Below are 25,590 nucleotides of genomic sequence, written 5' to 3' on the forward strand. Positions count from 1 at the left end.
GTCCTGTTTTAATTCCTTTTTGATCTCTTACAAATATAGCAGACAGTGTAATCCAAGCTGCATCTTGATCAACAGATTCAGGCTTAGTGAAAGAAAGCATATAAATTGGCACAGTTCCATTTGTTTGAAGTTACAAGAGCCATTTCAATTTATACACAGCATGCACCAACATATCCATACACCATTGGTTAATGAAAAGTAAAATATTATAGAATATATTCCCTTCAGAAAACATGAAAAGGAAAAGACATGATAATGGGGAAAAGAGCAAGGCTAGAGATTCATGCTAAGAAACACCTTAGCTGAGTCTTATCAGGGGGTTCACTGGAAAGAACTTTTTCTCACTACTGACCTTTTAATTGACTAGGGAATATCCTTCATTACTGAGATTTAAATAACTTTTAACCTGCCATTTGACCATTTCTATTTTTCATTTTGATGGGGATTAATAACACTACCCAGAAAGAACAATGAAAAGATACTTATAATCATGTATTATGACATCTGGGAAAAGCAAATCTCATATGCCACTTTCATCTGTTTTGGTGAAGGGTTATTTGCAAAATTTCCTGTTTCTGACTTCAACTTCTTTTTCAGATCATAAAAAACTTCATCAAATAAAATCCGAATTCATATAATTCACACTTAACCTTTTACCACACAGAAAAATTATCATTTGTGCCTATCTTTTGCTTCCTGTCCCATGGAATGGTGGCTTGTCTAATACCTTCTATATGGGAAGCCAGAAAAGAGTATCAAGTTTCTCTTGCTCTTTGTTACTTTGAGGACAGGCTCATGGAAAGATGCCACACAGTAGTTATTGGTTTTGTTGGTTTGAGAAATCTGTTGACCACCCTGCACTAGGTTTTAATGAGTATACAGTGATTTTTAAAATGTGAATTCAATTTTGTGGGTCTTTCCACTTAGAATCAGATTATTAAATGTACACTCTTACATGATTCCTATGATTAGTGAGGCTGCAATAACTGGACTCAACTGGAAGAGGCTCTAGGTTTGTTGTACAAAACATATGGCACATTCCATGCTTTCAGAAATAGCCAACATGATATGTATTTAGAGGGAGTAAGTAACTAAAGCCAAGAATAACAATACTACCTCTTTATAAGATTACTTACTATAGTGAAGTCTCCAAAAGCAAAATAAGATGACTAACAGAAAGAGAACATGAGCAAAAGAAAAAAATTGTGCTAAGATATACATTCCCCAAAATAGCTTTTAAGAATGCTTAGAATAATCAGAGTTCAAAACAGAATAGCACATGACAGTTGAGCATCAGGGAAAAAAAGGAGATATGGCACAGGAAGAAGGAACAGATCAGAGAAAGAAGAGATGGGGCTGCTCACACACGGTGTGGAGAGCAGGGAAGAGTGGAGAAGACAGGTATGGTGTGAGTGCGGCATCCCTGTCTTTTGTTGTAAAATTTTCACTGTTATTACCATTCATATAATAATGCTAAAGCTATTGCTTTCAGGTCCTACTACTTCAGAACCACCAGTAGAAATCCTCCTTAAGGTAAGTGTTCAAGGAACGTTAAAGGTAGTGAGGACATTATCTTGGAGCAACCACTTGCCAGTTACCTGTGTCCAAATGTTTGCAGCCAAAAGAGCTGTGTACTCATGTTATCAAGCACGTTGTATGTTAATAACATCATTAATCAGAAAATATAAAATTCTTACTTCTGCTATACAGAAGATACAAAAGACTGCAAAGACAGCATGATCTAACACCAGGATTTTGACAGATAACAGGTATCCATCAGAATGTCCTATTGCAAACAAAGGCAGGTAAGGCATTTACAAGTGTAAGAGAAATTTAACACATGCATTACTACTCTCTTGCCAGAACTTACCCTCCTTGTAACAATGGGATCAATTTCTGTTGGATCTTTGTGTGCAAACATCATTAAATCAGCATTTAGAGTCCGTATCCTCTGGAATCTCAGGCGAATAAAGCGAGCAGAGGTGAACTCCAGTAATTCGGGTGAAGGATCATCAGCACTGGGACGTCCATTAATTAGAGAAGTGTGAATCTGGAGAGAACCATGAAAGCAATAAGCAATTAGGTGACAGCAAATCTGCCATGATTACACCAACAAATATCATTACAAACACTGTGTGAATGCACTGTCTAAACATAAAACCTTTTTTCTTTAGAAAGCAGATTTCCCCGCCAAAAAAAAAATACACAGACCCTGGTTAGGGAGAGGCTGTATAGTAAAATCATTTGGAGCTAAGGAAAGTAACCAGTTGCAGAAAGACTGGAGCATAAACTTCATATATGTACCAAGGCCTTAAAATAGTGTCCATGCCATAGAAAATTCATGTCTCCTCTAGCCTAAAATAGACATTTTCAAGTTGTTGAACAAACAAAGGGCTCAAAAATTTTAACCAAAGGAACAGATACTTGGAATAGGATTCAGAATTCAACAGGGGTCAGCTTTCAGCTCCTGGAGAGGTCATAATCAAAAGAGTTTTGAATCACTAAAGCCAAGATAAGGTAATTTTTGAAATACTGAAGACTACAACAGCTAGATGAGACAAAATATGTATTCATAAGCATCTCCCCTTTCGCACTGTCTCAATACATAATTTTCTTTGAATCTTGCTTTCAGATTCTTGCTTTCACATTTGCTGGGCTGCAATTCTTTTCACCTGGTCCCTAAGAAAAGTCTTTAGCACTTCTGAGAACCCTATTCAGCATTTGTTTTCCTGAGGATGCTACCAATCTCTGCTTACACTATGGTTTCTATGAAGATTATACCCCTTTCTCTGCCTACCCTATCCTAAAGTTTAGAATTTTTCTAGGTAAATGTGCTCTGTGGCTCTTCCAAGAACAGCCTCTCTGACCCCAGCTGCAGCACCAAGAGCAATGCAACAAAAATAAGCAATCTTCTTCCCCTCCTGTCTTTTTAGCTGATCATGGCATACATCAGCTGTGAATCAAGAAAGTAAAACAGATGGGCTGCTACAGAATTGTTCTTGGAAAAGGCTTAAAACAAGAACAATGTCAGGTATAGCAAAACATTGTTAATGAGCACCTAGGGGGAAGAAGGAAAGAAACCATTAATTTTCTTGTATTCTGAAGTGTTAAATTTTAATTGGGGAATTTTTATTACAGGCTGGCACATGGAAAGAATGTTCACATGCTGAGCCAAATACGTGAAACGATAGAACAAGTAAGGGAACTCTTTACTTATTGCAGTAAATATGTTGTGCACCTTATCTTATTGCTCTGAGTGAGAGGTCAGGCCACACAACATTTTCTGTCATTGAACATGATCATACTACCACTGTTTTAGGCAAAAGCTGCACTCAAAATACCAGCTGGAACTCACTCAGCAGTGGCTGCCTCACACTGAAGAATGAGACAGCAAATAGTCTGCTCCCAGCAAAGCAGTAGCTCTTCCTTTCCTGGAGGTTTTGCAGGTTCTGGATAGAAAGTTTGTTGAACAACTGCTATCTGGCACTGGCTGCCACACTATTATTTGCTTATTTTCACTATCAACAAAGAAACCAGCACCCTCCTTCACTGCATCCCCAGAAACCCAAAAATCACTGGGAGCCACTCTGCCAGAAGTGATTATCAGTCATACATTGACTAAGCTCTAGGCTTAGCCTCTAGGCTTCTACCATGTCATCTCCTATTCCATCTCTGGAATAGGTGACATCGCTGCCTCTTCCTGAAACTGTAACAACACTCCCACTTTGAGCACTGACTCAATTTTGCTCCTAACTACAATAATTAAATTAAAGGAGAGAGGTGGCTTGAAATGAACAGAATAAAATGCTATTAAAAAGACAGTGCAAACAGGAGATCATAATAAAAACTCCAGAGGAAGCAAGGAGGAGCTTCTGAGTGAGAAACGTCTGCCTACAAGCAGCCACACAACCAGAGAGAGCAAACTTGCTCCAGTCCCTGGTGAAAAGAGAGAAAGCAGAACACGTGTAGAGTCTGCACTTCAAAAGAAGCCTGGAGATGGTGGCAATAGGTCCAGTGGAAACTGATAGATACTTCCAAAAGTAGCAAGATTTTAGTGAGAACACATGCCTAAATACTTATTTGCATAAAATCTACCTACAAGCAAAGAAGTACATTTCTTTTGAGTGTTTTTTTCGTACTGTCATCTCCTTTCTTTAAACAGAATCCAAGAGATTTCTTTCTTAGAGGCATCAAACATAGATAGGTTATGGCTTAAAGCACTAGAATACTAAAGACTGAACTTTGATATTCGAGAGAGAAAGAAGAGATATATCTAAAGTAGTGATGAAAATATTCCCTACGTCAAAATGAAATAGCAACAGCACCGTGGCTATAAGCAGTATGGCAGCCTGACAATCTCATCAAAAAAACCAAAAATTAAGCTTTTGGGTGTGGGAGGAGAAAGACACAAGTAAAAGGCAATGTATCAGAATAAGCAAGTGCTCATGGAGAGTTATAAGTATGACTCTCAGACAAAAATTAACCCCAAATGACATAGCTGACAAAAGGCAGTCATATATTTTGATTTATATTTTTTTAAAATAACAAATTTAGTCTTAAGACAACAATGTGGGGAAAAAACAAAACCTTGGAGAGATTACATAATTAAAACGTAAGTTAACAAAATAAAACAAGAGGCCTCCTTTTCAGAACAGAGCCTTTTTAAAAAGGTTTCAAGGATTTATCTGCCAGCAGGATATCTACTTGGCAATGCTAAGCTAAAAAAGATGATCTCTTCCTTTTATTATGTCTTTCATACTTGTGCTTAAAAATTTTGTTTAAAACAACAAATAATTTATGATAATTACTGAAATATATATATCTCCTACACAAAATGTGGCACCCATTCAAATACGTACACTAAAATGATACCGAGATTAGGAAATTAAAACAGGGTAGTTTTATCAAAATGAATCTGAAGGGAAAATTTTACACAGGCAAAATTAGTACTCTAAATTATTTCTTCTCCTCTAAACATCTGTGATGAAATCATTAATTTCTCCCTTGAAACATTTAGCACCAAGTTGAAGTGCGTCCAACTAAGTTGTTTCTTCTCCTTGAAAACAGAATAAAGAAGACACTAAGAGTACTTCGGGAACATCTGTCATTAATCAGGAACAAACAATTTGGAATAACTTCTTTTAAAGAATTTAAATAGAAATCAGACTTATAATATTTTCAATATGACTTTCACAATGAGACATCATCATGTTTTTCCAGAGCACACTTCCTCCTTTCATCTCCTCCCACAATCTTCCACCTATTTGTAAGGCACTGCTCACATAATAGCACATTTTTAGACAAGATACTAACATGGCCTTAATCTCCAAGTATTCTTGCATCAGTTCTGAGAACTGTTTGAGTGAACACAGTCCTCAGTATCTACCACTTATACCATCCCAGAGCATCATAGCACTTCATGCACAGCTCTGAGCCCTGCAATGACCAGCCCTGTTATCACACAGGCAGCTCAGGCACTGAATTCCTGCCTCTAGTTATACACATCATGCACTTATGAGCCACAGTGGAGCTCTGCTGCAGAGCTAAAAGATCTGAAGCTGAGTCTACCAGGAAAATATTAATACTGTTATCCACCCACTGGGCTTCTATAATTTGAATGATTCAAGAACCCATGAGGGAACAACTCAAATTTTGCTCAGGTTTTACAGACAACTTTCATTTACTAATTCCAAGACTGAGATAATCATCACTTTGGATTCTAAATGAAAGCTATATAGATTTCAGTCCCAGAAAGTTTTTCCTTAACAACGATTTTTTACACAAGTATATTCCAACAAACAGGATCTTTGAGGGAAATGAGTGTTCACTTACTAAGTATATAAGCGGTACCTCAATGAAATCCAAATTCTCATTTTGTAAAATCATTTTGAATAGTATCTCATTTGTCAACCAGTTCAGTATTCCAAATTATTCAAACAAAAGACTAAGATGACATTTTCCAGTAACCACACAAGCTGCTATATGTTAAAAAAAAAAATTATATCACAGAATCACAGAATGGTTGAGGTTGGAAGGGTCACCCGATTCCTCTTGTCTAAGAAAGGCCACCTAGAGCCCGGCACCCAGGACTGTGTCCAGATTTTAATACCTCTGAGAATGAATCTCCCTGGGCAACCTGTGACACCATTTGGCTAGCATCACACAGAAAAAGTGCTTTCAATGTTCATATGAAATCTCCCATGGTTTGGTTTGTGCTCATTTTCTCCTGTCACTAGGCACCACTGAAAAGAGCCTGGCCCCATCTCCTTTGCCCTTTTCCTTCAGGTATTGATAGACACTGCTCCCTGAGCTTGCTCTTCCCTAGGCAGACCGCTCCCAGCTCCCTCATGTTTTCCTCACAGAAAAGATGCTTCAGTCCCTGCATCATTTTTGTGGCTCTTCACCAGACTCTCTCTAGTATGTCCAATGTCTCTCTTGTGCCAAAGATCCCAGAACAAGACCCAGCACTCCAGGTATGAATAGAGCACACCAGTTCTGCCTAAAAGGGAAGGATCACTTCCCTGGACCTGTTGGCAATGCTTTGTCTTGGCAACAATGCCCAAGTTATTATTAACCTTTACCACAGAGCACATATATAACTTATGTTCAATTTGCTGTTCACCAGGATCCCTTAAATCTTTCCCATCAAGCTGCTACCCAGCCGGATGAGCCCCAGCATTTGCTGGTGCATGAGGTTTTTCCTCCCAGGTGAAGGACTTGGCAGTTTCACTTGTTCAACTTCACAAGATTGCTGTCAGCTCATTCCTCCAATCTGTGGAGGTCTCTCTGGATGAGAGTACAACTCTGTGGCATTATCAACCACTCATCCCAATTTGGTGTTGTCATCAAACTTCCTGAGGATATGCCCTGCTCCATCATACAAACCATGAAAAAAAATATTAAACAGGATAAGACATAAGTATATGTTCAGGTTTAGTGACTAATTTATCTGTTTTTGATTGGACACCAGACCTCTAGCAGTTACTGAAAATATGAATACTCTAGTTAAGAGGAAAAACAGAAAAGTAGTTTTGTAACACCAAAGAACAACCTAATTCAATGTCCTGTCTCTAACAATAATTTCCAAAAGGAAATTATTAGGAAGGAATACAAGAAACAGGGCATCTGAGAGCGATCCCTCTGATAGGGGATCATCCTTTCCTCTGACTGAACAGTCTAAATCTTTCCTGAGCCACAGAGTGAATCTGAGTCATAGTGTTGAATGTCCACCAATTGCTCATTTCTCTATTATCAGCCTACTCCCTTTTTCTACCATTATGTTTTTCATCACTGTATACACTTGACCCAGTGGGAGAAAAAAATTATTCTTTTTTTTAAAAATCAACAAAAACCACTGGTTCAATTAGGGTTGTTTTCTGTTCTTTGTTTTTGTTGGTTTTTTATCCCATATTAAACATAAAGTTTATAAAATTACTAATATCATTGACAGTGTTCTAGTTTTTTATATGAGGAAATTATGAGAAGTCAATATCGTTTCATTTTTGGACTTCAATATGATGTTAAGTCAACCTTTTTTTTTCAGAGAACTGTTGAGAATGCTCGAGTTCACTACTGTAAAGATAATCTAGTCCAACAGTAGCTCACCAGTATTCATGCATAATCCTGGATGGTTTTCTTACATGTCTTACTCTGCTTTTATTAGCACTAATTTTCCAATAAAATATTTCACATACCACTAGCTGCTAATTATCATAAATTTTGCATTAACAATAAGTACTGCTACTACAGAGTTTTTTTCTGATATCATAGAATCATAGAATCCTAGGGGTTGGAAGGGACCTCGAAAGATCATCTAGTCCAACCCCCCCTGCCAGAGCAGGGCCCCCTAGAGTACATCGCCTAGGAATGTGTCCAGGCGGGTTTTGAATGTCTCCAGTGAAGGAGACTCCACAACCCCCCTGGGCAGCCTGTTCCAGGGCTCCGTCACCCTTACAGTAAAAAATTTTTTTCTGATATTCAACTTGAACCTCCTATGCTCCAATTTACACCCATTACCCCTTGTCCTATCACTGGTCACCACTGAGAAAAGCCTAACTCCATCTCCCTGACACTCACCCCTTACATATTTGAAAACATTGATGAGGTCACCTCTCAGTCTCCTTTTCTCCAAACTAAAGAGACCCAGCTCCCTCAGCCTTTCCTCATATTACAGATTGCTTACAAGTATGAACAAAGACACTACCCAAAGCTATTCAAAGTACACCTCAGCACATTGTAACATCTGGACCATGTTGGAACCCAAAGACCTATCCAGCACGGTCATCTCTCTCATGTACTAACCAAAGCTGCATGGTAACATTAAAATTAAGGCAAGCATACATAATACTTCTTCAGGGATTTCCTGAGCTATAAGTAGTTTCTATGTATTTGGTAAGCCTCAAAGAATTTCTATTAATTTACTTGGTCTCACCTAAAATCCAGGTCACCCTATAAAATCTACATCCATCACGTAATATGGATTTTCTCAATTTACATGTTGTAAGGAAAAGGATCCTTCTTTTGCTTGTTTTAAACCTGCTTCCTACTAAATTCTCTTCATAGTTCCTAGGAACAAAGAAATATTTCTTTCTGCCAGCTGTTTTTCATTAAATGTCTTTACTACAAATTAGCACAAGTATCATGATTCAAGATCTGTAGTTTCCTAAAAATACTGGTTTTTCATTTGACATCCCCCACTCCCCAGCTACAGAGAATATTTGCAAGTGAGGGGTTAATTTATTACTTTTGTAGTTCACACATTTTAGCCTTGAATACCTTTTCACAATCCAATTTATCAATTATTTCTGCACCTCTTCAGTTAACAACCTAGTTTGTGGCTGCTTCTCCAACTCCTCTCCTGTAAATGTTTCCAGTGCAGAAAACATCCTGACAGTCTCTATAGCAAAAACTGATTCAAATCATTAATTTAGTTTTTCTGCAGTGACCTTATCTTTCTTGAATGCTCTTTGATCATCTCTCAGCCCACCAATTCTCTGGCAGGCTTCTTGAATCTGATGTGTTTGAAAAAAGGCTTATTTCAACTTCATGCTCAGTCACTCAGAATGTTTTTCACATCTTTATTGCAATTTAACATTTCATTTGCTGGAGCTCATTTTTCTACCTCTCTTCCTTATTTTTAGAAAAAGAAATTACTTCTATTCATAAATAGTAGTTTCACTTTAGTATATATCTTAGAGTATATTTTAAATATGTAAACATTTTTGGAAATTAAATGTAGCATGCATGTATGTGTTATACTAGCATTAATTCAACTCTAGGCTGAATTTTTTTTAGCAGTTTGACCATCTTTTCTATTCTTAAAATTGTATTTTGGAAAATTTTATTCCCCTGGGATGCTGCTTTTTCAGCATTTTCTGGCTATTTTTACATTACAATTATTCAACAGTTAATTCTCCTGACCAGAATCTGTACCATGTTTTGACGAAATTGTGTGTTCCTTTAATAGCTGCACCAAAAACATTCAGTTGTTTACTCTTTTGCATTACATTAAATTCTGACACCTACACAGTCTGCCAAAGAGTTCCAGAAACCTGCTATTACATTCTTAGCCTTCCTCTGGCAAGGCCCACTCACTGCCACACTTCCATTTGGGCAGGTGCTGACACAACATGAAATCTACACTGTCCCTGCTTAGGTGATGAATTTTATTCCACAGAGGTCTCAAACCATTTTATTTATGCTGACTTTCTTGTTTTCTTTTATGCTATTCTTAAATCAACAGTATCTCTCTTCCACAAGCCAGTCAGCCATTCCTAAACAAACTTCTTATTTCCAACATACCTACTGTATCATCTCTTTCCAACACCCTGTAAGCATTGGTATTAGCAGAGGTAAGTAACCTTTCTCAGCTGCTAGGTATGGATACTTTTGCAGATACCAGGATAACACTTGGATACATCAAATCCTTGTTTCTGGAACAGGCACCTGAGAGGACTTGCAATGTGCCCCAACCAGATGATCATCAGACCATTCAGCCATATCACCAGAATTTCACAACACATTTCATTGGCTTTCTGCCACTGAGAAGTGACAGAATCAGCCTAAGAAACTTCCTGCCCTTTTCTGTCATTAGAGAAGTTTCATGCATTGAAGAACATAGACTGTACTTATAATGGGTCTTCAGACCAGAGAAAAGTTTTATCCTATACTCCATGTATTTATACACACTGATAAAATCTTACTGCAAGAAATCAAAAAACCTCAGCAATCTCAACCTCTACTTGTAAGATAGATGCCCCAGGGTCCTTAATCATCTTCCCAGCTGTTCCTAACATATTAATTTTTTTTGTATTGAGGACCCCACACACATCTCTCCAGGTGTCCTCTCATCATTGCTGAGTAAACAGGGAAGGACCATTTGCCTCAGCCTGCTGGTGATACTCTAGCTAGTGCATCCCAGGATAGCCTTGGCTTTCTTCACTGCAAGGGCACATTGCTGGCTTCTGTTCAACTCGGTGGACACCCCTGCTGTCACTCCTGATGCTCCCAGGTGATCTATGCACAGCTGACTCACCTGTCTCACTGAACAGAGCTCCCAGCCCATTACCTGGTACCTGGCACTGAAGTACTGTGTTCAGCTGCCCACCTGCAGGCAGAGAGGGAGCCTTCCTTCCGGTGTCAGAGTTAACAGGTTGCAGCTTTCACCCTCATAGGAGTCTCTATTTCTTAACAGATGCAGACTCTGCCTGCCTCCATTTTGGTGCAGTTGTGGCTTCAGGCTGCAGAATACCAGAGAAGTCCATTAACCTCTTTCCTGTCATCTCTGGTGTTGTGCAGTCTGCTGACATTATCTTGCAACTCTCTTATTTGGTGACACAAATCCCCAGCCAGAGCAAACATTCTGCAAGGAAGGACACCATTTCTTTCTGCCTCAGCCTCAGGAAGAGGTCCCAGGCAGTTCTGACAGTGTTAGAGGTGAAGAGCTGCAACCTCTCTCTGGAACAAAGCCCGAATCAAGGGCTCTGCTGCACTGGGGTAGCTGCTCCAGTTGGTGCTGGGAGCTAAGCCCAGGGTGTTCATCACCACCACTGCTGAACACAAAACCACTCCTTCTGCCCCTCCTGCCCACATTTCTGTGTGAATTGATGCACAAGCGTGCAGCATGATAACTCCTTTTGTTGTTTCACCTGATGCAACAGCAAAAAATGCTACTGCTGTGCATGAAAGTATATTATTATGCACTTCAAAGTCTTTAAGAATTTTAAGTATGCACAATGTTCTCGTTCAAATTTAAAATATCCATGTATGAATCCAAGAAGCATATATTTGGAATTAGAGCTATGGTATTTGAAGTAAGTTACCTTGCCAAGCAATTTGAGTGCAGTCAATCTCAAGCTGTCTGTAGGATATAAAAAAACCCAGCTGTTTGTCTACGTGGCATGGAGCTTACATGTTCACTTTCCTTTCAAGAAAAGAGCACTGCTAACAAATATACTTTTAACTAATGTATATCTATATGCTGAATATTAGATAAACCAGAAGCCTTTATTGTTTCATAAAAAATTAAAGTTACTTTGTGTAACTTTCTCACAAGTACATACACCTCACAAGGATGGAGCAGAAGCAAGACTCCACACAAATTTTTGGCTAGCAGTGGTGAAGAACTCACTTTGTTCAAGTGCTCAGTAGTTTATTTTGGACATCATATCAAGACTGAGGGCTTCAAGCCTTATGCTCTTTGTAAGGCAGTGGTCTGAACCTGAACTGTTGCCAAGAAAAGTTAATTAATCACTCAAATTGAATATCAGAGTAGCAAAAAGGAGAGAAAAGCTTCTCTCCTGCACATAAATCTTGCTACTTTATAATCAGCAGTGGAAAGGCATATCTGTGAGTCTTAAAACTATTTAATGAAAAAGGTACTCCATGATTTACATTCTCAAGTTATGCAAGCACATTAATATGAAGATGGACAATACTGAATGTATTTTTCTCCACAGGTGATTTAGTAACTCTAATATTTTTCCTAATATAATTCCAGCTCTAATTAGCTGTTGCTAATAGCTCATTTTCAGTAGATGTAAAATTACTGTTGATTAATTTATCTCTTGGCATCTCACATTTAATCCCTAAAGACAAAAGTTCTGACAATTTTTATAGTGCAGGCCCTGACCTATTGATAGAGTTGATTTCAGCCGATGCCAGAATTCACCATCCAATTTTCCATCATAACTATATATTTATGATAATTGTACCTCAACTAGTCTATTTGGCAAGGTTTGCTTTATTTCTAATAAATATTTCACTATCTTAATAAATTAATGGTTTGGTAAGTAGAAGAAGCACAGCTCCCTTCTGTGCCTTGATAATGAATACAAGAGCTTAGTGAAATGCAGTGCTTAAACTTACATTAAAATGTCAAGGGCTATGCATGTCAAGCTCTATCTCAACTAACACATTTCCCATAAGAATACAGGCAAATGTCAGCTTAACAAACTGCTTAGCAAATACTATTGTGTCATTGACATCTATACCCTACAGCTTAAGCTAAATAAGGCTTCGTCTCTTCAGTTCTGATTAACTTGCTTTTGTCATTTTACTCTTCCCAATTCACCTGAAACTGAAATTGTTCATTCTAGCCATTGCTTTTCTATGGTGCTTGTAATTCTTACTCTTGTCATTGGAAAAGAAACTTCTGTCAAAGACATCATCTTGCATACTTTTAAACAGTCTGCTCATTTTCAAAGCAATAGTTATTAATAAATCACAGAACAATAAGGCATTGATTACCTTGAAACCATATTTGTCATTTCAAGCTTTTACTTTTGTTACTGTATCAACTAAGTGGAAAACCTACACCTACACCATTCTGTAGTTTCAGCAACAGTTATATATACCTCAGTACATAGGGATTCAGACATGATGTAAGACCTGGAATAGTAGTTTAAGACAGCAATGACTTTATTTTCTAATGGCTCTTCAAAGTGTACTTGCAAGTGAAACTCCTTCTCTTAACACATGAAACAGTACTTTGTGCTTAGCAACAGCTAAAAAGCCAAGTTAAAGGCTTAGCCCCCACAGCAACAATGAAAAACAGAATTTTTAAGAGTCATGTACAACCAGGTGGACTGGCCATGTGCTAGAGATTCCAACACACATACCACAGGTGACTTAGGATTTTAAGTCTTCAAATGATAGCTGGTTTATATTTCACTGAACACAACACTAGTCTGAGATCTGATGTCTAAAAGGACGTGCAACAACTGCTGTTCTGGTTTACATTTTGTCAGTGTCATGCAGCTTCTAAATGACATCTTAACCTGGTGGCCCTTAAGCAAAAAGATTACAATAGGAAGAGAAGCCACATGAACTCAGTAGCTGATGCCAGTAGCAAATCTAGGTGCAAAGCAATTCTGAAAACTATTAGTCTGGGTTCTGATCAAGCAGAGGTGAAAAACAGGAGCATTACTGAGTTAAATGCTACCACTTATCTGCTTAAAGGATAGTGGTCTGATAAGCACGTTCTTCACAAGTATTCAAAAAAGCACAACAGAAAAACCTAAACGGTGGGGTTTTTTTAAAAAGCAAGTTATGGAAATAGTATGCTTCTACCCCTTACCTGCCAAGATATTATGATTTCCCTTACCTGTTGTTATTTTATTGCTTTAAAAACTCATGGCACTTTCCACTGGATGTTTTTTCCTGAATGAGATGACCTGAGAAGAGCACTGCGGAATTACAAATTACTGCCAGAACAGAATAGTTAGTAGTAGAAAGAAAATCCACAGGAACTATTCCAGCTGTAAGCAGTTGCAAAGGACTGCCAAACACAACTGTTGATGTAAAAGAGGGAGAATGTGAGGATTTAAGCTGTTCAAACAGTAAACAAGTACATCTGCTCCTAAATGTTATCATTAAATAAACTGCATTAATATACTTCACATTACTGCAGCATTCTTGTTTTGACCTACCTAAACCATTTTGAACTTGGGAAATTGCAATAAAACTTCCTGCGATCTTTGCACTGCAGACTCTTGTAGAAAAGCCCATTACAATTACTGTACAGCATTGGAGACTAAGTTCTAGAAAAACTGGTGGTCATATCATTTAAAACACTCACTGATGCTTTTGAAAAGCAGGTGGGATCCCTTTGAATACCAAGTATTCAATGCCCTTAAAACCATTTATAATGCTTTAAAAAAAAAAAAAATCAAAAAACCAGAAACTAAATATGACACCTGAAATAGCAGAACTTCTGGCAGAATATAAGAAAATTCGGTGGTCCCTCTTTCACTCTGCCCCTGATCTTTACAACCCTGGAGCTATTTTACAAAGACTAAGAAAAGTTCAGAAAAAAAAAAATCTACGTATAAGTAGCACAGAATGAACAGCCCAGGCCAGGAATGGTATCATAAATATTCTGTAAAACACAGGAGATTAAAGCATTACATACATGAAAATAACTTTTTGTTCTTTATTCCTATTATTAATTGTTGTAAAGTTAGAAAAATAGAAATGTTTTGGCTACAAAATCTAAACTTGGCAGGTTTTGTAAAATGCTCAATTGTTTGGGTTTTTGAGATTTCAATTATTATATATGTGTATATATGTAATATGATGTATATACTGGTTTTAGCTGGGATAGAGTTAATTTTTTCATAGTATCTTCTATGGGGCAATGTTTTAGATGTGTGATGAAAATAGCATTGATAAGAGAGGGCTGTTCCAGCTGTTGCTGAGCAGTGCTCACGGAGCATCGAGGTCTTTTCCCGGTTCTCACACTGCCCCACTGCGGTGAGTACACTGGGAGTGCACAGAGGGTTGGGATGGGGCACAGCTGGGACAGCTGACCCCAAATGACCACAGGGATATTCCCTTCCACATGAGGCCTTGCTCAGCAATAAAAGCTGAGGAGCAAGTTTGCCAGAGCTATTAAAATGTTCTTTTAAAATTGTTCTTCCTTTTGAAGTTCCTCCAACATCTTTAAAAAAAAAAAAAAAAAAAAAGAAAAGCTCTACTGTGGCTATTTCTTTCTGTCCCTCTGTAGGGACCCCAAGGCACAGCATTCATCTGCTGTGGACTCACACTCTTTGGCACTCTGACTATATCTCCATTGCCTATCAGCTTTATTACTCTGATGTGCTCAAAAAGCTTATCATACTGGTTTTTTAGGCCTCCAGCTTGTGATTTTATGTTAATTTACAAAATTCCTACTTCCCTGGATGGAACAAGATTATTTTTATAATGTCTTTTGATTTCTAATGCTTATTAAATATTCAGCTATTTTAACCTGCTACATGATTTGATACTCTAAGACTTACATTTTTACAAGTAGAATGCATAAGATCTACATATTTAGAAATAATGCATATAAAAATGTTTCCACCTTTAGAGATCCATTTACCTGTTTTGCTGTCTTCCAAAATTTCTTAGGAGCATATCAAATAATGAGAACATTATTCCCACTTTACAGAACAGTCTTTTAATAACAGTATTTTGAACAAGCCTGCCCTGCACACTACTCACAAAATCTTGACTTGCTTTCTTTATTCTAAGCTCTCCAATTACATAGCTTCTTGGAAGAACATTTAGGGTTATTAAAAAATCAGTCACTACTCATGATAGCTTACTGACCTATGGGAAGGTAACCAGAGTTTAATTTTTCACTATTGTGTTTATTTTTATCTTCAGTTTTCCTTTGAAAGTCATCTTAGTTTCACCACCTTGATTAAATGCTACTGCAGTCCTAACATTTTCTACTCAGGCATGAAGTAGCAAATTTCTCTAGTGCAGTGGTGTTTTCTGATATATTTTGTGTATTTACCCAACCTGGCTCTATGCTTTTTTCATTCAGGGGTTCTAAGGTCTAGATCTCAATCAAATAATTAGTACATTGATATTACAATGTCTAATTGACTAACTTTCTTTCTGTTGATTTTGAGACAATTGCCATTTAAACTAAAAGTTGCAGGTAAACTATGCTGTTTGGCTTTGCTTTTCCTTTCACATCAGCCTCCTTTGCACTGACATTAAAACATTGCCACACTGGCCTCAGGCTGACCTATTTGTACGTCCCTGCTTCAGACAGATTTTATTGATCAAAATTATTCTTCCATGTAGCCTGCCTGGATCTTAACAAATTCTACCTTGGAAAAAATTACTCATTTTTGACAATACTAAGTTTTATTATTTAAACATTAAAGAACGATTCATCTTGAACAAAATTTCTCCCAGGCCCTGGTTTTCAATTACCTTATAACCTCTACTGCTTTTTCCTTTCTCATCTCCCAGCTGCTTACCATACTTCCCAAGTCTACAAGCCTTTCTGTGCCTTTGGCCACCAGTCTCATTAAAAACAGGAATTAAGGTATTCTTTCTCCAAATAATTAGTTATGACTGTTAGCAACTACTCAAAAGACAGAAAAAACAAAACCCTTAGAGAGTTGTATTATCATTTTCTCATCTCAAAACAAAACACCCACATAAAAGTCTATCGATAGCGAAGGTTAAAAAAAATTTTTGTGGTTTTACCTTTCAGTGGAAAGTGCTTACAAATATAATTTCATTTAAACAAAATTTTCTACCAAGTATTTCAGTCATGTGGGTAGGGTCTTCAAGTATTAGCTCCTCTGCCCCTAAAACAACCAGCCAGTCAGGATCTTCAATTCCTCTAATCAACCAGAATAAGAAAAAGAAACTCACCAATTTACCAAGTACCATTCTTAGTTCCCTACCAGAATGAAATCTACTACTGCCCAAACTCGAAAAGACAGATTTGAGTCAATAAAATTAAATACTTAAGATTTAGATGTAAATAAGATGTACTCTTAAAATAAGACTTAGATGTACTGTTTCCCCTTGCAACAGTAAGAGTAGGCTAGGTTATAAACTACACTTACAGGCATGAGTCACCCTTTTATGATTTGGAAAAAGTATCATAGATTTACATAAAGATGTGCAACATTCATCTCTTTTCAGAGAGAACCATCAACTTAAACAGGTAACCGTAGCTTTTCCTCCTCTTAACCTAACATTAACACTGAATATTGCTATAATGCACTTATAAAATTACTAGATTAGCTGTGCAATATTTGAACAAATTATTATAAAAATCACTCATAATACATGACAAAATCATTTACAGTTGTCTTAAATTCTATGTTTTCAGAATTCTAAGATATTAGCATGTATATGAAATGTTTATCTTGCTTTTTCCCATTAAACATCTATGAATGTATCTTAGGAAATCAGGAAATGTTAATAATTTTATATTAAGGATATACTAAATCATTGTGTACATGAAACAGGTAAAACTTATCCACGTAATTGACATTGATTTGTTAAACCTCTTTTTTTCCACTCCCATTAGCTATTCAAAATTACTTTTACTCAAAAACGCAAAAACAACAGAAGAAGTAGATTTCTCAACCAAATCTCAAATTTGTTTTACTACTTTCTGTAAACTGTTTCTTACATGGTTGTTCTAAATGCAAATTTTGGACCAGCTGAAAGCTTATTGCCAGAAATATTAAATAAAATCCATATTCTATTCCTTTTTAGGTGAAGTTATGCTTTCAAAATACTCAAAAAAAAAAAAAAAAAAAAAAAAGAAACTCAGAAGTCTGAGACCAATAACATACAAAAAGATGACATTAGAACAGGTTGCCCAGGGAAGTTGTGGATGTCCCATTCCTGGAAATGTTCAAGGCTGGGTTGGATGAGGTTTGGAGCAACCTGGTCTAGCAAGAGGTGTCCCTGTCCATAGCAGGGGATTGGAACTTTATGATCTTTAAGGTCCCTTCCAAACCAAACCATTCTATGATTCTACAAAAGACAAAATCATGGCTTAAGTGTAAGACTGGCTGCTGTATCCAGAAGGTTGGAGAGGAAATGGAAGCAAAGAAAACATAAACTGAGACCAACAGGGAGTATGACTTTACCGAAAACGTTAACCAGTGACCGTTTAACCAATGAAATGGTGGAATACTGAATTAAATAAGATAAACAACCTTTACAAAAGACCTGATCCAGACGTTATTGACTTCAGTGGAAATATTTCTAACAACAGGCACTATTTACCTGAGGATCTTGTTGGCTGTAACCCATTACTCATCACTACAAAACCGTAACAGCATGTGAGACAGAAAAGCAAGGAGGTGAGCATGATCCTAAGCTGACAGGAGACTTGGATTTCAGTCCAGAGAAAATTCAATTCATTATTTTACACAAAACAAAGCCATACCAGCTAGTTAGATAGCTTTACTCAAAGTACGCTAAAAATGTTGGAAGTAGTACATTTATGGATCTAAGCACTGCCTCTGATAAGAACTCTGCCAGCTGAACTCTTTTGCTTTCTGGGCTAAGATGGCTACACAACCATCATTTACAGTTTTATAAAATTGGTTTTCATTGTCCTTGAATTTAAAAAAAAAAAAGATGATTGAATAATGTTTTCTTTTAGCAACACAAGTAAAAACTTATACTGATCAAAATAAAATTTTCCTTTCACCGTTTTGAAAAAAAAAAAACCTCTGCATAATAAAATTATCATTATTCTTTCTGTTTAGACATTAAGCTGAAAAAAGTTCTTCACAGAATGCTATTTTGGAATTTCTGACTCAGACTGCATTCAATTAGTTTATGTCTAATGTCCCTGCCTAAATTGCGATGCTGGAAGTAGAACCAGCTTAAATTCCAAACAATTTCATCTGCTAAGAATAGATTGTTAGTGCTAAGAATAGGTTATTACTGAGTTTTTTGTATAATCTATTTTTTGCAATGAAAAATTTTCAGCAAAATACTGGTGCAAGACAACATATGCCATAACCATAAATACTCTAAAGAAATGTACAGAGATGCACATGAAATGCATGGAAATTTAGCATACTCATGAGAAATGCTTAAAGTGACTGCAGCTAAGGGCATGGAGAGAGATATTACTGGCACTCTTTTCTGCTGTATAGAAGTCTTTTTTACATCTCATGCTATTGAAAAGAAAGCTATCACTGTAAGTCACAGGGAACTGACAGTTCAGATTTTAAAATATTACTTCACAACAAAGACAAGATGATGAGTGCAGGTTGAGAGCTGAGAGGGTCAAATGAAAAATAGAAATGAAGAAGACAGTATCAATATTGCAATCCACAAGCTTTTTTTTTTTAAACACTGTAGCATCTGTATCACTTACTATTAGGGAAAAATTCAGCTGCAATGTGCAGCAGGGAGATATATTTAATAAGGAACAGAGCACTAGCATTCAAAAGTATGGCGAGTGAGCTATTAAGGCACTTGTTTCAGCTTATTTTTCCTCTTAAAATGTTTAGTACACGCTTTGAACTTTTACTTGGCTGAAGGTGAATGTGCTCACAAAGAGTAGCCTTTATTACCAGAGAAAGAAATATTTCTTTTTTTCTACTTTGAATTTAAATTGCTACCATCATACAAGTTGTAAGAAGTATTTGAAGGAGCAGCACTGATGTATGACATTCATTGTAGGATCATTCTCACCATTACAATAACAGTGGCAGGAAAAGTCATTTTTTATGTTGTTTTAAAAACACAAAAAAAACCCTGAGGAAGCTGAATTGAATCTACTGTCTAGTATTCTCTCTTGCTCAGGAACCTATGTCTGAAATTCCCCCTCAGGAAATCTGCTAAGATGATCTGCTAGTAATAACCCTCCTACTGTAAAGACATGACCTTTCTGTGGGCTGAATTCTTAGACAGAACAAGGTTCAAGTTTCATGCTCTGGAACTCTTACACTCTTGTAAAGGTCTGCACAAATACTATATGAGCACCATATGCGTTCAGAAGAAATAGAGGACACAGTTTGATTTAATATCTGGCAATCCTTCAGCAGTAGAATCATGCTAATAATATTTACGCATACATAAATATCAGATAGAACACAGTCCATTCAAATGGTTTAGTCAGCACAAACTCTGTCTCTCCACGCAAACATCTGCACTACATCGATTGCTTTAGCATTTTAGTCCTTCAAAAACTGTAGGAAAGGTGAGAAAAGTGTAGCTTTCAGAGAATTATGTAGGGTGAAGTAGTAAATTTGAAACACTACAAAACAAACAAACAAAACCAAACAAAAAAAAAAAGGAAATACATTTGATCTGGTAGAAAGACACCATGAAGAGGTGAAGAGGGATGAAAAGATCAGCAAAGGAAAGGAAACTAACTGGGAATTTTGATACCTGAGGTTGGAAAGGAAATCACCAAGGCCAAAGTGGTACAGCGTTTAGGGGTAAGCTCTTAATATTTTCAACTGATACTATTTTTTCTTTTTCCTGGAGAAAACAGACTTTAGTAAGCAACAGTGCTCAGCAGAAATCCAAAACAGCAAGTCAGCAGCAAGAGAAAATCACAAGTAAAAAACAATTAGGTTGATTATAAATCCATGCATTGCCCAAACCTTGATTACTGTCCCCTCATCTTAAAATGAGCTGGGCCATAGTGGGACATTGATAAAACCCACTGGGTAAAGTACAGAGAAGGAAAAGAATTAGTATCTTCCGTAAAAAAGTCAATGGAGTATGAGAGAAATTGTCAGCCTAAAAAAGAGATGGCTTAGACACAAATATGACAGAAAGCTATAAAATTATAAATGACATAAGGAAAGTAATTACAGACTGACCAACTCTTCCAGTACAAGAACTGGGGTTCATCAAATTAATTTAATCATAGAATCATAGAAAGTGAGGGGCTGGAAGGGACCTCGAAAGATCATTGAGTTCAGCCCCCCCTGCCAGAGCAGGGTCACCTACAGCACAGGTCACACAGGAACACATCCAGGTGGGCTTTGAATGTCTCCAGGGAAGGAGACTCCACACCCTCCCTGGGCAGCTGTTCCAGTGCTCTGTCACCCTCACAGTGAAAAAATTCTTTCTAGTATCCATACAGAACCACCTATGCTTCAGTTTATAACTGTTGCTCCTCATCCTTTTAATAGTCACCCCCAAGAAAAGTTTGGCTTTTAGTGGGAACTAAGCTACAATTTAAAAAAGGTGATTCTTTATAGAACAGCAGATAAAGAACTAACTGCCAAAAGATGTTAGGAATGCGAGATCTCCAGAGGAGTCTGAGGTAATGATGGAAAAGTGTTTGAAATACAGATTAACTATTAGTATTAAAAGCGCAAAACTTATCATGATGAGCTGAGAAAGTTAATATCCCATGAGCTGAAAAAGTGTTGGATATAAAATACAGCTCTAATGTATGTTATTTTTAAATCCTTTTTCATGCACTGCTCCAGTTATTAAAATCAGTATGTCAGAAATACTGCATGTTCCTCTGTGGGCACAACCTTTTTTTTTACATTTTGTTAAGTCTACATAGTAGACATAATACTCAAAGTGGGCTCACATTGTTGAGTGAACCACTGCTTTAACACTGATCAGTCATTTTAAACGTGCATTTGGCCTGTGCTACTAAAAATGTTTAAGTAACAGACATGGAACTATATTACCTATTTAATAACAGTCTGATAGTCATGAATCTAGTCATGTCTGACAGTCACACCAATTGCTTCACAAATGCCACTTGCTGAAAAGAAACAAGCAACACCCAGGGCTAGGTTTAATCTGAAGCAGCCAGTCAGCTATTTTTGACATTTGGTAAACTTGGCATACTGCAATTAGATGGTATTCTCATTTCTAGACTCAGATTACTTCATGATTAGGGCTAATATCCTGTAATTTTTGATCTGCAATTGTCAAAGTAGTTAATTCTCAGGAACTGAAAATAAAATATGAAAAGCTTCTCAAACAGAAGGGGCAGAGTACAAGGAAATATTTACTGAATCCTGAAATCTTACCTCCCCATTGCCTCATTAAGATGAGTACAAATATGTGGCTTTCCTCACTGGTAACAATTCATGGCCGAGATATATTTATGGATTTCTCCCCATGATACCAAATTAGTACTGCACAATTAGAAGGGAGTGTTGTTCACAGCATCCTGATACAGCTCATCTACATCTCAGTTTCACTCTTCCTTGAAATATTAAATACAATAAAACAAGTAACAATGTGACAAAGTCAAAAAGCTCACAATTGTACAAATGAATTTGTTGATGGTGTGGTATAAGAGAGAAAAAAATTAATTGTACATGTAGAAGCTTGCAGTAAGGATTGGGATAAATAAAACCCCCCACTCCTAATTCTCCATTGGGACTGAGACTGGTAGTGTTTTTGACTCCCTTCCTCCTTAAGTACAAGAAAGGCAAGCTCATTGTGTTCCTCAAGAATGAGCCAGAAAGTATAAGACAGATCTCTAATCTATTGCTTTCTTGGGCAGGAGTCAAAAACATCTAGGAAGGATTTCAACATTATTGTCCTGTGCATCTAAGCTCTACAAAGTTAACAGCACTTGCAGACAACATCACCAAGAAGCAGAAACTAGATAGCCATAGTAGTCTGAGCAAGAACTTCAGGAGAACATCCTGTGTTCTGTAATTCTGGCAAAGGGTGACTGGGATTGAAAAAGAGACAATGTTATCTCTGCATCCTTCCAAGAAATTTTACTATTGGCTATACCTGTACACTTAAATGAACACTTCTGAAGGAAAAGTATTCCTCAGCTACAGCCACTTCAGCCTCTGATCTCTTAACTCCTTTCTCGATTTAAATCTGCCTGCTAACTAAAAAATAATGCTCAGCTCAGTACCTAAACTCTACCCAATTACAGAAAATACCCTTTGAGACAGATTCTGCCCTTCTTTTAAGTTTACATAACTTCCGACACAACAATAGTGAATAATTTTTAAAAGAAAACTTTCAGTCAGAACTCCCCTGTATGATGACACTGATAAGGACTAAGGAGTCAAACAGCTATTTCAATTAGGACTTAATAAGGTGCGAATTACATTCACACGATTTGCTTAGTTTTTATACTTCCAGTAAGCTTCACTGTAGAAAAACAAAAGGTTCTCCAGAATGTTCTTTTTCTTCTTGGCTTCTTAATAAAATTAAGTGCTTTCTTATCAGATTAATTAAGCCTTTCTCCTATTTTTCACTGAATTTAACATTGTACGTCTGCTTGCACAGAGAATTATTTTATGTTAAAGAAACAACAATTTTATCTTGCCTACGTATTTTATCCTAGCCTACATAAAACACTAAATCTCAAAATCTTTGTATGCCTAAGGAATGCTTTTCTAAGTGTAACTTGAATTTTATTTCCTACTAAGATAGAGGTCAGGTAAAATTTGTCATTTTCTATGCAAAGATACACATTTTCCAAACATGTTACAGTTATAAAATGGTGCGCCTGAAGCCTTCAGAGATTCCAGCTTTGAAACATCTGCAAGCAAGAGGGAAGGCTTCCATACATCAAAATACAAATACCATATATATTAGCTCAGTCTACCATTTAGTAAAAGCAATCTTCATACACCTCAAGGAAAAAAAAATTATAGCACTGAAAGTTAATGTCCAGAGACTTACATTTACCTAGGCATCAAGGTAAAGAAGCTGTGTCACAAATTGCAGTCAAGCAGAACAATGAAGATTTCAATAAAAAGGTAAAAACTAGATGTAAACATCAGAGGGTTCTGTGTCAGGGAAATAAGGGAAAAATCACTATGGCAACCCACTAATTTTAATTCTCAACCTAATGATCATCTGAGGAAATAAAGAAAAAAGAAACACCATTCTAATATGGTGTTTAAGACGAAAATGTCATGAAATGGGCATTCTTCTTTACCCAAAAATAGCATCCTCATCCCACCAGTCATTAGCCCCTACCTAAATAACTCTTTCTCCATTAGTGCCAAAAAATTACCATTAAAGCAAGAAACATCAATTCAGTAAAAATTGTTATCTCATTAATAGTTCAGTTCTTTTTTGGCCTTGGGAACACTGAGACAGTGGAACTTTTTCATTCTGAAATACTGGTTTGGGAAACATTTACATTTATTAATGACATATGAGAAACATCAGTGCTGAACCTCAACCTTAGCCAGAGTGATACAGATACAGTCTGGTCCCCCTGAGATTTTTTCAGAGATCACTGATCTTGGACAGCATGGAAACTGGAACGCTAACAATCTCTCTGTATTCAAGCCTACACTTTTGAGATAAATTTCCTTATTTGAGAACATAACCATTTTCTTCATTCAGAAACAGTTATTATTCACCTTAATTCATTAAAATATTCTGTAAAACAATTTTATGCAAATATTTCTTGGTCTGCACATTACCTATCAACATTTGGCTAAGTGAACTTAAACTTGTGCTGCTTAACCTGACCTACTGATAAACCACATAGGGTTTTGGTCGGTTTTTTTTTTTTTTTTTTTTTATTCTATTGTTGTATTTGCTGTTGGGTGTTTCCTGTGAACATAAAATATCTGTATATCAAGCATTAAAATATAATTAAATTAAAAATTTTGTACATGAAGATAGATTTGCATCTGAGAAAGACAGTAAGTTTATACTTCTCTACATGGAGATAAGCCTATAAAAATGTGGAACAGAAACAGTCAACAGAAAGGTAAACATTGAGGCTAAAATTTCACAGATCGTTACACATCAAAGAATCTGTAAATAAATTAATATGCCAGACCTAGTGCACTTTTGAGTTATGATATTTCCTTGAATTACCAAGTTCTATGCAAGTGTTAAAAGCATGTGAAAAAAATATACAGTTGTTGGAATTCAGTATACATGGCTTTCTGTCTCTTCATTTTAAATGGGTAAAAATAGTGTACTTCCAGCTATAGTTGTTACATTTGCCTTGTTCTTTCAGCCATGGTTTCTTGTTCTCACCTCTACTACATCTTTTCTATACTCTCACTTTAAACTAAGGACTAGTCCAGGATTCATGGGCCTAGACTACCATGAAATAGCAGAGGTCTCTGACAGGAGAAGAATAGATAGATCTATGCAGGGGCAGAGGGTTAGTTACAAGCTCTTAAAAGCAATAAATTAAACTCTGAGTAAAATCATTACCATTTAACATCCTAGCTTATACACAAGGACTGGAAAGGATCATTTAATGATTTCACTGGATCTATGGTTATTCCCAGTGTTCTCACATTTGTTCACAAGTAACACAGGAACATATCTCAAGCACCTAAAGAAGCTTCTAAGTAAAGAAGCTTGTAAGTACTGATACCTTGTTCCGCCAATAATTCCTTCACCTTTACTTTGTAGAATACGCACATTAGAGTGTACCTTGTATGCACTATATAGGAACACATGAGTTTTTTTCAAATTGCAAACAGATGACTTCATCATTTTTCAAGGATATCAAAATACTCCCTGTCTACTCAAGGCAGATATTAGCCAACTAAGCAAAGGTTTGGGGTTTTTTTGCCAGGTTACAGCGCACGGAATAACAACTGATCTTACCTCTCCATTCTCCAGAGGGTGGATTTTGGAATAATAAGAAGTGCATATGACTTCATCATCTTTTATATAGGACGGTGTCCCAGGACGGGGATGAATGTTGTAGCGTGTCAAGCATTCACTGTCTGTGATAGCATAATATTGCCATGGCTGGTAGTCTACACCATCCAGTGAACGCTCCAAGATCCAATTCCCAGGTCGAGGTGAGTTCGCTGCTTTCACAATAACATAGGCAATCTGGAAAACCTGAAAAACAGACAAATTGTTAAAATA

At 36.8% G+C, this 25,590-nt stretch overlaps 1 protein-coding gene across 4 annotated transcripts in view; it reads right to left on the reverse strand.

Moving 5' to 3' along the window:
* The window catches only part of LAMA2 (laminin subunit alpha 2), a 347,870-nt gene that overhangs the window by 222,535 nt on the left and 99,745 nt on the right, over positions 1–25,590 (reverse strand). For all 4 annotated transcript variants that reach the window (XM_071740967.1, XM_071740966.1, XM_071740969.1 and 1 more), the window contains exons 4-5: positions 25,321–25,563; positions 1,871–2,050 (exon numbers count right to left, since the gene is read on the reverse strand). In XM_071740967.1, the coding sequence (XP_071597068.1) occupies positions 1,871–2,050; positions 25,321–25,563 (423 nt within the window). The remainder of the gene's footprint in view (positions 1–1,870; positions 2,051–25,320; positions 25,564–25,590) is intronic.

This window comes from Heliangelus exortis, chromosome 3 (genome assembly GCF_036169615.1).
Source record: "Heliangelus exortis chromosome 3, bHelExo1.hap1, whole genome shotgun sequence".
In the NCBI taxonomy this organism is placed as follows: Eukaryota; Metazoa; Chordata; class Aves; order Apodiformes; family Trochilidae; genus Heliangelus; species Heliangelus exortis.